Raw genomic sequence first — 14716 nt, forward strand, 5'->3', positions numbered from 1 at the left:
CTTTATATTTGAGAATTAACTTATTATTTTCAAATTCTGTTTAGTGCTTTAATGGAGCTTGTAAAATGTCTTTTCTAGCAATTTACTATCTAGCTAAAGTGATTTGATAGCTTCTAAAAATAGATATAAATAATAAAATGCTAAGATATTGATATTATGGAATTATAAAAGCGAGAATATTTTTATTGACTTGGTCACTTCCCTTTCTTTATATCATGTTTGAATTATAAAAAAAATTGAATGTCTGTGGTAAGGGTGTGTGGGGTGTCTGTGTGGGGGTATTACGGAATTATAAAAGCGAGATTTTTTTTTTATTGACTTAGTCACTTCTCTTTCATTAACATGTCATATTTGAATAAAAACAAAATGGAATGTCTGGGTGGGGGTGGCTGTGTGTTGGGGTCAGGGGGTGTATGAATGGTGTGTTCATGTTGTACACACCCTCAAACGAGGACACACACCTGGACAGAGTCTCATAACCGTGGACACACACCAACCGTGGATGCCCTCAGTTCCTTTTCCACACTGGCGTAATGCAAAAAAGACATGTTTTGATTGTCAGTATATGGCCAAGTCTTGGTTGGATATTAAAAGCCTCAAAATGGGTCCATGGTTTGGCGCTGAGTTTCAGATGTAAATAGTATTGTTTAGATGTCCAAGTTGAAGGTCCTCTGTTGTAAAATCTTAGATCCAATATCGGTCTTATGCTTTACATGAGGTGTGTGTGGGTGGGGGGTGTTTATGATATGTGCTAATGTGTGTCTAGTATGAATATATTACACAGCGCAAGGTTGTTTTTACATTTACAGAAAAAAAATCATATTTTAAATAAACCCCTGAAGAGTTTTTGCAAGAAATAGTATATACATATTAATGTCGCATAAATATACAAATGTCAATACGTAAAGCGATTGTTATCAACAACAAAATGTGTGTTGACGCTGTAACATTTATCAGTCTCTTGATGGAGGACTAGTACGAGTTACTGTTAATGAAGAAATTCATATATATATATAGAGAGAGAGAGAGAGAGAATAAAAGCTCTCAAATATTTGGCAACTTGGATATAATGGGCTATTCCGGTTGAAATCCATACACCCCCTGTGGTAGACCTAACCTTATTCTTTCACACAGGGTGTGTGGATTTCAAATGGGGTTCCCTAAATGGGTGAACCAATTTGAAATCTACACCCCCTGTGTGGGATATTAAGGGCATATCTTCCATATAGGGGCAAGGATTTCAACTGGATTAGCCCAATAATATGTTGGTAAATACAGATGATCAATTGATGCGATGTAAGAAAACATGTGTAATGTGTATGACGTCACAATTTTGCCAACGATCTATCTATCTCGAAAGATTTTCAATGCCCACAGGGGATGTTAAATTTGTAAGAATTTAGTGACTTTGTCTAATTTAGGTCTTTGAATTTAACACTTTCAAACTGGATCGTGTTTCCATACACTTTACAAAACTTAAGTTATATAATACAAACAGGAAAACAGGTATTGCTCTATCTTGCACCCTACCAGGGCCCAGAGTGAAGCAGGTAGGCCCTCTCATTCCTATTAGTTACATAATAACTTAAGCATAACAAAGTAGCTGAAAAGGAACACAGTGTTACATTGTAACCATCAAAATCACCCCAACAGAATGTTTGATACAAGAATGTTTGCCAAATGTAGTATGTTTCTAACTCTCTTTAGGTAAGCACATCTAAATAGGTTTACTTTGGCACTACGGGTGAAAGGGTGCGCAAACACAGACTAACAGTGCACTATGTTGTACTCACACGGTGGTTATCAACACTGTGCTCTTTTGCAGTTACTTTGTCATTTGTATTGCAATACTATGCTATGCTAAATCTAGAGAAATATGTGAAATTGGCACTATACCAGCAGTTTAGTTCCCAAACATTAGCATCTCTACACCCCCATTAGGGGTTGCAGGGTACACGATTATGACGGGAAGACCCTTCAATCTTTGTCACAACTTCTTTTCTGTAGTAACAGGTGCAATTTTTTGATGTTGATATCAGAAAGTGATTTAAATTTCAGACAATCACTCGCTTTTAGGTCTCTTGGTTTGTTTGCACCAATTTTATTATTAAGAATTACGATATTGAGCTGAGACGAACACAAGTTTGGGAACTACTGCACTACATCATGCAAATAATCCAAAGACCTCCACCCAACCAATCAATAAATCGATCAGTCAGTCAATTAATCAATCAGTTAATAAATCAATCAATTGATCAACCAACCAACCCATCAATTTGTCATCCAAACGTGTGATCAACTGGTCAACCAATCAATTGATCAATTGATCAATCAATCAATCAATCAATCAATCAATCAATCAATCAATCAATCAATCAAGCTTACCTCCTCCATCCTCTTTCTCTCTCCTTCTTTTCTCTCCTCTAGAAGATTCTCCTCCTCTGGTGCAGTCTTTGCACTACCTGCTCATGCCAGTCACATGGGCGCTTGCATACGGATGGGATGATGCATTATTGCAAGTGAGGCGTGGTTGACAGGCAGACAGGCGGGGCAGGCAGGTAGACAGGCAAGCCAAGTACGTACAGGATGACAACACATGACAACATGCAAAGGAGTGAAAGACAAGAACCAAAGTGCAAAAAAAAATATATGTAAAAATAATGCTCAATGCCAAACGTGTCACAATGGTGTATAATATGGTTGGTTTAGCTAGTAGCTAGCTTACTTCTTCCATGCAACTTTTTGTGACAACAAACATGGCATTTTTCCTCGGTATTCCACAGGGTAAGGGCATGGGTCCACAAAATTTGATTTGACTCCTGTATGGTAACCAAAATGAAGTATGTGATGGTAGCAGACAAAATAAAGCCAGATAGCTCAATGACAATGATGGAATTGCTTTGGAGGTAATGAGGCGACCATAACCCTGTGGAATAGCGTGGCGAATGCCTATCGGAATCTTTTGCCTTTTAGTCAGTCAATTTTAACAACTTCTTCGACCCTAACACAAACACATGGGGTTGGGGAAGCTTCTGTGAATTTCATAATCATTGCACAATAGTTTAAACCACATGACTGTATTCCCACCTATACCATATGAGGCAGAACTTAGCATAGCAAAAAATACGCACATCCTGAATATGATAGTGATTAAAACTGACATGTCAGCCTCTTTCTGAAAGAAGTCTGTTATGTACCTCATGATGATATATGAGGTCAAATTGATTCAGCCAAGTGCACTTGCAAAGCCACATAATATGAAAAATGGTCAGCTTGACTGGCAGCAGAATGAAAGGTGAAATATTTGGACTTCTTGTGGCACAGTTCAATAACCTGACTTAGAATGTAGGCCCCCTCATCACTATTCATGACATTGGGTCCTCTTCTTTTGCTCCAAATGAATTCTTTGATAAGTTTGTATCACACTTCCAGACAGATCAAAGTACCCATTTGGATCAGGAGAAGAAGAGGACCTTATGTCATGAATAGAGACGAGGGGGCCTACTTTCTAAGTCACATTTCTGATCTTCTCCAAACTGATACTGCAAGTTCAATAACCGTTTGACATAACGTTATCTTGAAATGGAATAATTCTCTAATGGGGGATGAAGTTAGTTTTCTAAAATCCAAACTGTTGTTCAAACTTCCTCTCATCCATCGCCCATCCATGTGTGTAGGGTGTATGTGTGTGTGCTTGTTATCACCTTTGAACAGGGATGTTAATGTGATACTCTACATTCTAACCAGGGATCTTTTTAGAAACTGGGGACTGTCCCTGCTTTATAAATATGTGCTTCATAAAGCGTGTCCCTTATCGTTGATCAAAAAACCTGTCCCGGTTGAGGTTAAAATGTCGTAAAAATTGTGTGTAGTTTGTGTAACGTCCCCGCCTAACTGGTGAAAGCCAGGAAGTAATGTCCTCGTTTGCAGTCCTAAACAGTGTCCCCATTTAGGGGGTGATAACACATAGGCGTGTGTGTTGGTGAATATTTGTGAGTGTATGCATACGTTTGCGTGCATGCTTGTGCTTCTCAAAAGTGCCTCTTTTTCCTATTTCTTCCCAAATCAAGCTAAAATGCACAAAAGAGCAAATTTGTCAAATATGCCATTTCAGTCAATTTCAACCCCTGTCCTATCTTACACCTCCCACAAAGTTGCATTCATGTACACATGCTTCCCTCCCCCTGCCCTATTTCAAGATAAGTTACGTATAGGTTATTGAACTGTGACTGATGTGGTTTGCTCCTAGGAGTGAATTGAAACACACTGATGTGGTTTGAGTGTATCAAATTAACACAGGACGATACCTTGCTTTATATTCTCTCGTTCACATCGCCAATTAGACTGATGCCAGTTATTTGAGGCCGTCCATTCATTATGGCAGCCTGCAGTGCAGATAGATAGATAGATAGGTAGGTAGGTAGGTAGACAGAATAGAATAGAATAGAGGGCGAATAAAGGCAAAAAGTTATATCAATAATCAATGAGGAGGGGGTGAGATGGTAAAATTGACTGACTAGTGCATTAGGATACATTTCATCAATATGATATCATCATTTATCAAATCAATCATTATCTGGATAAATTTGATACACATGCTACTCTTGTTTAACCAATATAAGGAATGCTTCAAAACATATGACACATCCAAGTATCATCATAACCCTATGTGGGGGGAATGAGCGATACATAATAACGACAATACGACATAATACACAAGTTACCGTACAACTACAAATCAATTTTGGTGATAAAACTAATTTCTCCCGATCATAAAACAGTGTCATGAGAAAATATAGCAGAGTGTTACCCGTCACCTAAACACATCTTCCTTTACCAAATATGACAAACAACAAAAATGTGATCATGAACTTGCGCTGGATAGGGTACATCAGGTGGGGGATTGCTTATATCAAGGAAGTAATAGTAGTCAAGGCCCCTCCCATATTACGTCTTTTTCTTCAGAAAGACCTTCAATGATTTTCTCTATGGAATCTCACAACAACAAGTACTGATTGTATAAGCTTAATTTTTCTTTCCTTTACTAAAAGTTGCTTTTTTTGAGCTTTTGTAGGTTCATAAAGAAATATAAACATCCAGGTCCCTAAATGTATGGCAATATATCAATTTATTGATCAATAATTGTTAATTAATTAATTAATTAATTAATTAACTTTGTACAACTCAATTAAACAATTTCCAACACAAACAGACTTCCCATTCACCTGACCATATAAATGTTTGTCATATAACAGACTCATACACGGACGTCTCACTCACGCAGCTGTCCCTAACTAGCCATCCACACCTTGAATTCATTCACAACACATCAGGAACAAATCATACCTAAAATGACATTTCAGCCAATGTAAATGTCACTATTTTTATTTTATTTTTTTACTTGTGCATGAACATTACACCAATTTCATGCTTGCTTACTTATCCTTCAGACACAACTGGCACGTGTGTACTTGTGCTACATAGCTGATACACGACAACAGCTCACACAGTAGCAAAATAGACACAAATGCAAGATGTTCACGACTCATAATTAACTGCACAATATTTGCAACATCATATTCGTAATTAAGTGCAAAATATTTATAACATTATATCAAAAATTGTCATTTTTTTCCTTTCAACTGCAATTTTATAGTTTCTTTTTCCAAAATGTTCAATTTATACATATTTTTTAGTTCTTCACCAAACTAGATTATACATATTTAAATGGAATCCTTGGGCAAGTTGGCAGTTGAAACGTCCATGTAAAATTGTGCTGAAGAGCGGGGAAAAGAGAACTGCAGATGTTCAAAAGACATGCCATAAGTTTGTTACTCATAGTTCATGAACACAAACACATTCAAAATCTCATATTTCCGAAAGGAAAATAATGAGTGTTTCAAACTTTTTAAAGTACTGTGAAGATTTCATAAACTTGGATCTCACATTATCACTTTTCTATTCCTCTGATCTTTCACTAGGATCCACAACATGCTCATCTACCAGGGCACAGTTCTTTAACCCCAATGCATACATATATCCATTGAATGAACTCTGAAAATTTGGGTACAAAAACTCATACTCTGCAACTTGAGGTCAAATTTTGCACTATGATTATGTAATTGAGGTTATTGGACTATGCCATTGGGATGAGGTTCTTGTGGTCCATAGTGTTTCTGCTTGTCATAGGATAGTCACGTTGACCTCACCAGGGTCCCCACACATTCAGGGTTAAACAACAACATTACTGCCAACGTGTGAATGAGTGAGTGTGGAAAGAGGGAAAGGTGAAAACGATTAGCACATCTTGCACTACACTGGCTGCCACGGCCGGCCGGCCGTCGAGCTGACAAGATTTCACTGTTGTGATCACTCCAAACGACCCATCTGTCACTGGGCTGCTTCGGTTTTCAATTTCTCCACTCGCAATTACGACGAGTTGGTGAAATGGAAGAGCGTGACACAATCCGTTTACCGTTTTACAAGTTCAGTTAACCTTGCGGCTTGTAATGCTGAGGGCATCCCTTGTCAATTAATAATGTCAACCGAATTAAGTGCGTATATTTATTGTCACTTATGTACGCTCATCGGCATATGATGGTCCAATTGTGATCAGTTTGTGTCCATATGTGTGTGTGGCAGGTGGGATAACATCTAGATTTTGATTCATTTTACTCCATGTCTTGTTCAGGAAAATGTTGCTAATGCCAGCTATCACAGATCTCGATCACTTCTTGAATGAAAAAGATGTGGAAAGTAGGAAAGTCCATCTGTAAATTGGACTAGGTGATGACATTTAGAAAGCAATTTTCCAATGTCATGGCTTGTACAGTGGCTTCAGAAGATTTTCAACATAAAGAGGGGGGCTGATAAAACCCTCTGGAGTCAGAAAATGTGGTAAAAATGACCATTTTCAAGTATTTTTTACTTTACCTGGAATTATTGGGAAGGGGGCTGATACACACACTTCAGATCTAAAACCTACTTGCAAAAGAAATTTTGTTATCATTTTCCACATACAAAACAAGATGAATGATAAGATGTGGGGTGGTGGGACTTAAGTTTTCAATATCACCTCAGGCAAAGGTACCCATCTAATTATCACCTTACGGCAAGCTTCTGGCAAAAATTGGCTACATTCTTATCGTCCTGAAGTGTGTATTATTTTTGGAGCATTTCATTCAGACAGTCTTGGTGAGCCGTGCTTCCCTTTCTTCATGCCATTCCAACATACTGTGACCTAACCCACTTCACATCAAATGGCTATCAGACACCGGGTAGGCTCGTCTTTCGCTGGTTTCCTGCATCTTACCGCAGAACCTGCGAGCTTCGACAAGTTTACAGGGGACTTTGTCCGCAGTCCGTGCCACTGCCAACAGAACTTGAATTTATCTAGATCAACTTAACTAAGGCCTGACTGACATTCATGAGCTCAAAATGCACACTGCAGAATAAACCAGCTCTGCCTGCAATTTATTAAGAGTTTCCCTTTTCCTTGGGAGGGTGTGTCCGTTACAAGCATTAGGTGATATAGGTTTCCTCTTTTAGGCCTAGATAAACCACTTTGGCCTAGAGGTTCTTTTTGAGTGGTAAAATTTACAATTTTACTTAGTTTAATTTAGTTTTATTTCTTCTTTTGCCTGGGTTACTCATTCAGTGGATTTTTTAAGGTATCCTCTGTTCTTCCATGAGGCCCAGGGACTGTATTCTTTGAAAAAAGATCTGCTTGTTAAAATCTTAAAATTTGAGGTTAAAATGCATAAATTGACCAACTGAAAATAATTGCATTCCAGCACATACATGTCGAGGTCTGATCCCCCCTTTTAAATGAAAATACAATCCTCTCAGTAGTCTTTATTGGAGTTTAAAATGTCTTCTCTGGGACTTTGTATAATTTAAACTAAAGGCACAATTTTTAAAACGAACAAGAAATTGTCCAAAAATATCATACTGTCATAATTTTCATTGTCATTTCGATCAAGTCAAAATGGGATTTCCCACCACCATTTTTTTGCTATAAATAATCATCAACTACTATTTATCCAGCATCTATCTCAACTCTCTACATTTATATAATGCACCATGCGATGGTCATTATATAGATCTCATATTCAACACAAATATCTTTCGAGTCTTACACAAATATTGCAGCAGCACTTCAATCTTCACATCTTAACTTTTTGCATTTTGAGCGAAAAGAACAGAAAGATGAACGAGCCGTAATTACATATGCTTTGACATCAAGGCAAACAGTAAATATTGCATAGTTCTTCTTCAATTGAGACTGCTTCATAAAGGCCGGGAATGATTAAGCCGCCTAAGAGTACAAAAGCCTTGTGCTATAACAAAGACAGCATTTTCAACACAGATTTCTCTTTCTTGTGATGTATAATCACACTTATACATGACAATCCTAAGCATGGTCATTGTGCACGTGCAGTTTGCTTTAACCTTGTCCACGCGAGTGTCGACTGCAGTTGAAAAGTTTTTTAAAAATTCAAAAATTCCAGAAATGTAAATTAACATGAACAAATTTGGAATCAGCATGAAAAATACATTAAAATGAGTACAAACAAGCCTAGTATTGTCTAAACTGTTCTTGAGATAGCTCTTGATATTTTGAGAAAATACCTCAAAACTTGGACTTTTTATATTGAAGCCAATGGCTAGCATACAGAGCATTAACTCTAAGGCTTTATGATGTTTTCATTCTAGAATACTATGAATTCTTTTATAATTGCATTTTTTTCTTGTTTTTTTTAGTTAATATTGTAAGACTTCTTGCTATACTTTGCATACCTTTAATTCTGTTTTTAATAAACGACACTGACAGATTTGTTGACATCAAAATTCAGTGATGACAAATAAACTGACAATTTTGGATAATATACAGGATTGAACATGTTTTCATCTAAATAATCCAAAGTTTCCCATTTATATTGCATCACTACTTAAATTCAATGCACATAAAGAGAGATGCTGTTTCAAAATTGTTTGCTTTGGTCAGGATATAGAGCTGGTGGGGTTACACACATCACTTTTGGACCCGATTCAATCTTGTCTGCTTTAGATGTGGATTAAGTGTGCTGTGGTATGTAATACCTAGAGCAAGTATGGTTACACCTGCAGTAAAACTAGATTGGTAGTCCGCTCTTAGTGTATCTAACTCAAGTAATCCATCAACTCTATTGCACACCCAACAATCCTGTCATTGGGACAGTAGTCTACAAGACAAGACAAGACAAAGCCTACTAACTTATGCACAGGTGCGAACCTCGCATGAATTCATATTAATCCGGTTTCAAAAGTTCCGTGCGGCACGTGCCTATTTTGATGACAATATGACGTTGATTGATAGTAAAATGGTAAAGAAGAAGTTGACTTCAGCAAGAGTCATAAGTTATTCAGCGCAGGAGGATTTCTCTATGTTCCCGTGACATTTCAAAAACTTCACCATTTGATCGAATGTGACGCATGATACTAGATTTCTTCATGAAAAATGTAACCCGACTTCCTTTTTTAGGTGTATTTTCAACAAACATCTTCACCCAGGAATGATGATGAACTGACAAATTAGCTATAGTACAGTTGAGATCCGTAGAATTATGATTTGCAGCCAGAAGATGTTTGGATACAAAACCCAATACCTTAAATAGGGATACAATTTCTGATATGATAACTGCTAGATTTTATTCTCAATTATTTGCATGATAAAAGTGTATCTGTCATTGTCACTACACCTGTGCTTCTTCTTCATCAATGTGTAGCTACAAGAGTAAAAACTTGGCATCAAGAATAAAAAATTCCCTTTAAAAGGCAATGATCACATACCAGTAGATTCCCTTGCCATCCAAAAACTTTGAATGTGATTTTAACTGGATGGAATAGCCAATGGAAGTTTGTTCAAATTATTCAATTTTTCTGATTTAGTATCTAAATTGGTAGAAACCTGGACACACACTCATCATTTCTCTCTTACTAAATGAAAGGAAAAGACCAATTCTCTCCGGTCATCTCATAACCTTTGACACAAAACCTCTTACAACAACTATAGTTGCACCCCAACATGGGTGACAAAGTTAAAATAATCACCCTATGCCCTTTGCAAATCAAGTTACCTGCACTTATGTTGTTTAATTTCATGCATGCTATATTATGCATCATGCACTGTTTTATATCCCCCATGACTAACTCCAATCATTTCCTAAAACAAAGCAGTTGCAATAATCATTACACTACGACACAATCGAATGTTACAAACCTGTGCTGGCAGGCCTTGGTGGCTGCGGGCTGATTGAGTTCCTACCCATCTGAGGCTGCGGACTGATGCTCGTCCTCATCATGTGTTGTTGTGGCTGGGGGCTGACGCTGTTGCGGCCCATCTGAGGTTGAGGGCTTAGGGTTGTCCTGTGGGTTGACGGAGGCTGCATCAAGTTTGGTGAGCTTACGCCTGGCTGTGTCGGGTTGTGGTACCCCTGCTCTGTGACTGGTACGGTTACAGGCATATTTGCAGGGTACTGACCTGGCATAGACTGCTGCTGGATGATAAAAAATAAATAAAATAATAATCAACATCAATTATTGGAATTGGAAAATAAATGTCTAAGGATCTAGATCTGGAGATGGTTTTGCGATTGGTAGAAGAATTCAAACAAATTCTCAGACCGCACTCAATTAGAAATATGTTCTGAATTCTTAGAACAGAATAACCAGAGAGATTAATCTTGAATCAAAATTTAGCACTCTGAACTTAAAAAAGGAGCAGATGTAAATTTGTACATATATTCCATTTTTAAGCAAAATTCCTAGAACATTGTAACAATTTAGCCTTAGCATATCAAACATGTCAGATATTTAGCTAATTGGGCTGACTCCACACCTACGTAATGTCTACTCTCTGTTCTCCTCCATCTGAAAACACAATCGATCATCCATATTAGCCAGGAACAACTTGTCTGTGCACTTAATTAATAGCCTCAATCAACGGCAGAAGTACAGTAACCAGTGTAAACCTTGTTGCCACAATAAGAATTTGAGGCCCAATTGGGCTAAAATCAGCAGCACAAGTGCAGTAATCAGTGAAAACCTTTTCCCACAATAACACTTTGCGGCCCAATTGGGCTACAATCAACAGCAGAAATGCAGTAACCAGTGTAAACCTTGTTGCCACAATAACACTTAGAAGCCCAATTGGGTTGTTTCAAGATTAGGCAAAAAAAGGGTTGTCTCAATAACATTTTGCAAAAAAACTGTGGGACTTTTCATGTTGTCTTTTTAGCCTACTTTTTCCAGTTTTTTGACTATTACATTGCGAATTTTACCACCGATAACTAAAAAGGTCCAGCACATAGGTTTTCAGACTAGAATGGCTTTCATTTACTTATGCATGCAGGTTTGAGAGAAAAGTTAAGAGATAAACCTTGTTGCTACAGTATCACTTTAAAGCACAACTGGGCTACTTAAAACTAGAGACAACTAATTTGAGAGTACAGAAATATGAGGGAAGATGCACTATTATCACAACTTTTAGTACAGTGTGACTTTATATGACTGTTACTCAAAATGTCAAGGAAGCCCCGCCCAAAGTAGTGTCAGACTAACCATTAGGCCTACAGGGTAGTTTGATTAACAGTAAGGGGGTATTCCAGTTGAAATCCATACACCCCAAACGGTAGACATGACTTGAATCTTCCACACAGGGAGTGTGAATTTCAAATGGGGTGGGTGACTCCATTTGAAATCTATACCCCCTGTGTGGGAGATTGAGGTCATGTCTTCCATGGGGGTGTATAGATTTCAACTGGAATGACCCCTTATTAACAGTAAGGGGCTATTCCAATTGAAATCCATACACCCAAACGGTAGAAATGACTTAAATCTTCCACACAGGGAGTGTGAATTTCAAATGAGGTGGAAGCCTCCACTGGAATGGCCCATTATGGCGACGTTGTGGGGTACAAAAATGTTACAACATTATCATTCAATTTGAGGGTATACTATTGACTCAAAATCTCACAGCTAGGCATTTACTAGGTTGTAAGCCTGAAAACATTTTTTTCTATCCGCTATCATGCTCTGTGACAAAAGCTACATTGAGAACATTTATTCTCATAAAATTTCAGAAAGGAAAATGAGCAGAGAAAACCCAACTTTAAATTCTCTTCTTTTCAATCCTGTTGGTCTCGCATATATATTTCGCTAGTTTTTAAACTGTAAATGCCTTGCACATCTTATCAGATTATTATTATTTAAATTCCATTTTTTCCGCTCAATATATCTCCACTGTTGATTGCTGCTGCACTTTAGCGAGTACAACCCAGTGGGAAACAACGCAACTTGTACGGATATTGCCAGTAAAAGTTGCGAGCTTAATGGATACTTGTAACCTGTCCATACCGTCCTCGTTAGGCTATTACTCACCTCGCAGTTGATAATAGCCATAGATAAATGAGTGCCATCTACAAATACATCTTTGTGTCAATTGGCCTTCATTACATTCTAGTTTACAACTTAATGGCCCCCGCCGCTCGCGACTTTAATGCTCTGCATGCTAACCATGGGCTTCAATGGAAAAAGTTCAAGTTTTGAAATATTTTCTCAAAATATCAAGAGCTATCTTAAGAACCACTGAACCAATAGTAGGCTTATTTGTACTCATTTTAATGCATTTTTCATGCTGATTCCAAACATGGTCATGAAAATTCACATTTCTGAAATTTTTGACTTATTAAATTTTTTTTGAAACTTGTCGTCTGCAGTCGACACCCGCGTGAAGAGAGTTAGACTATTCATTTTTTGACACCAACTTTTTGTATGCTGACAAGCTGTTTCTTCCATTATCAATGCAGAGTATGTTATATTTTGTATAAAAAAATAACATTGGGAGGTTCTAGAAACGGATGAATCAACATAAAATCCCACCGTATCATCGATTCAATCCTTTCTCAAATGACATTATAAAATGTCAAATATTCCGATCTTTCCCTATCAGCATGTTAAAGGAATCGTATCTCTATATATCTTATAGTTGAATTCCCACCCATCCCACAAGCACAAAATTCCAGAAAAAGTCTTAGCATTCATACCCTCATGTTTCCATTCATCATTCTGTCAAATTCCTCGTTGATCTTCATATATTTGGCCTCTGTACGTGGCGTGAGTGTGAACGGTTCCTGCTCCTGCTCCGGGCTCTCGCATCCTTGCTTATCCTTCTTATTCAAAACCTGTGAAAGATAGCACACAAAAACAAAATACAATATAATTAATCAACAATGCCAATACAATTAATTAACAATGCAAGTTCTTGGAAATTGGACAACAAAAACAAAACATTCACTGAAAATAAAATTGAATCAATTGTACAGAATATCTGTTATAGGTCATAAATCATCTGTTGATTTGTATCCTTTTCGTAGGCAGCTGCATTCACCTAGACAAGCAGCAGAATAAACGTTCATTTTCCTGCCTTTATATCATGCAACAGACATACAACATCCCATTTTTCATCACGGTCGGCTCTAGATATTTGCTAACCACTTGTGCATTTGTCAGAGTATGTTTTTGCCTCACTTTTTTTGTTTTGACCATCATAATGATGTATCCTATGTCTTGTCCATCACACTGTTAGAAAAGTGTGGAGGTGAGAAGGTGTGAGCATCACCGAACCACGATAAGAAAATATTAAAGTAAAGTCCTAAAGATTGTCCCCCAATAGTTATTTAACAGTTACATTAATAGCCCAAAGGGTTATGAGCCTAAACTTTACCCTAACCATAACCTATAAGCTAAGCCCTGATCCTAATCCTGATTTACCATAGCCTAACCCTATCCCTAATGCTTACCCTAACCCTGACTTTATCTCCAACCCTAATCCTAACCTAAAATTCCCTAAACCCTAACTTGAAACCCATCAGACTAATGGGCTGTTCCCATATTCCCACATATTTAATGGATATAACAAAAATATGAGAATAGAGAACAGTAGTTCAGTGGTGTCCGCAGGTTTCCAAAAGTGGGGGGGACCACGTCTTGATTTCCCTGACTGTTCAAAAAATTTCAGTTCACTTCGCTCAGACATAATAGCTAATTCCCCAACTTTCCCCCGATTGGGTGCATTTCCCCTGACTGACAAAAGTGGGGGTCATGTATCCCTCGCCCCCCCCCCCCTCCTTTACGCACAACACTGCTTAGTTCTATACTTTCGTCATGATGAACCAAAGATGCACAATTCACTGGCTCCCTTCATCAATTTCATATTCTCCACAAATTCCACAATGCACTTTTTCATTTAATAGTAGGCCAAGAGGATAAAGGTTACATAAAGTATCAGTCACAGCTTAAAAGTTTTACAAAGCTTAACAACATTTGTTAAGTTGCATTAACTTTCCCTACATTTGTTAAGTTGCTAAAAGCCGCTCCGCCACACCCATTCGCAAGTACTCCGATCACCTGCTCTCTAAAGGATGGCATCTGTATAATATGATTATTCTATGCTTATCCATTTATATAACACAGATGGCGTTCAAACAGTGAATAATAATGACATCATTCCTAGAAATTCAGCAAGTTCAAGGCTTTGAAATTCAAACAAAAAAATATGAGTCTATTCAGCAAAACAAAAAAATCACACTAATCAAAAGATATTATTTTTTGATAATTAGCCTTGATACCAATCATTACAATGTGGACCATCAATGAATGAACATAATATTCTAGC

General features: G+C 37.5%; 1 protein-coding gene across 9 annotated transcripts in view; it reads right to left on the reverse strand.

Moving 5' to 3' along the window:
- LOC140159074 (myocyte-specific enhancer factor 2C-like) overlaps nucleotides 1-14716 on the reverse strand; it is a 174407-nt gene that overhangs the window by 13502 nt on the left and 146189 nt on the right. For 7 of the 9 annotated variants that reach the window (XM_072182406.1, XM_072182407.1, XM_072182405.1 and 4 more), the window contains 3 exons: nucleotides 13086-13223; nucleotides 10262-10538; nucleotides 4308-4385 (listed from right to left, as the gene is read on the reverse strand). In XM_072182406.1, the coding sequence (XP_072038507.1) occupies nucleotides 4308-4385; nucleotides 10262-10538; nucleotides 13086-13223 (493 nt within the window). The remainder of the gene's footprint in view (nucleotides 1-4307; nucleotides 4386-10261; nucleotides 10539-13085; nucleotides 13224-14716) is intronic. The other 2 variants (XM_072182412.1, XM_072182413.1) reach the window with 2 other exon arrangements.

The sequence above is a fragment of the Amphiura filiformis genome, chromosome 8 (genome assembly GCF_039555335.1).
Source record: "Amphiura filiformis chromosome 8, Afil_fr2py, whole genome shotgun sequence".
Lineage (NCBI taxonomy): Eukaryota > Metazoa > Echinodermata > Ophiuroidea > Amphilepidida > Amphiuridae > Amphiura > Amphiura filiformis.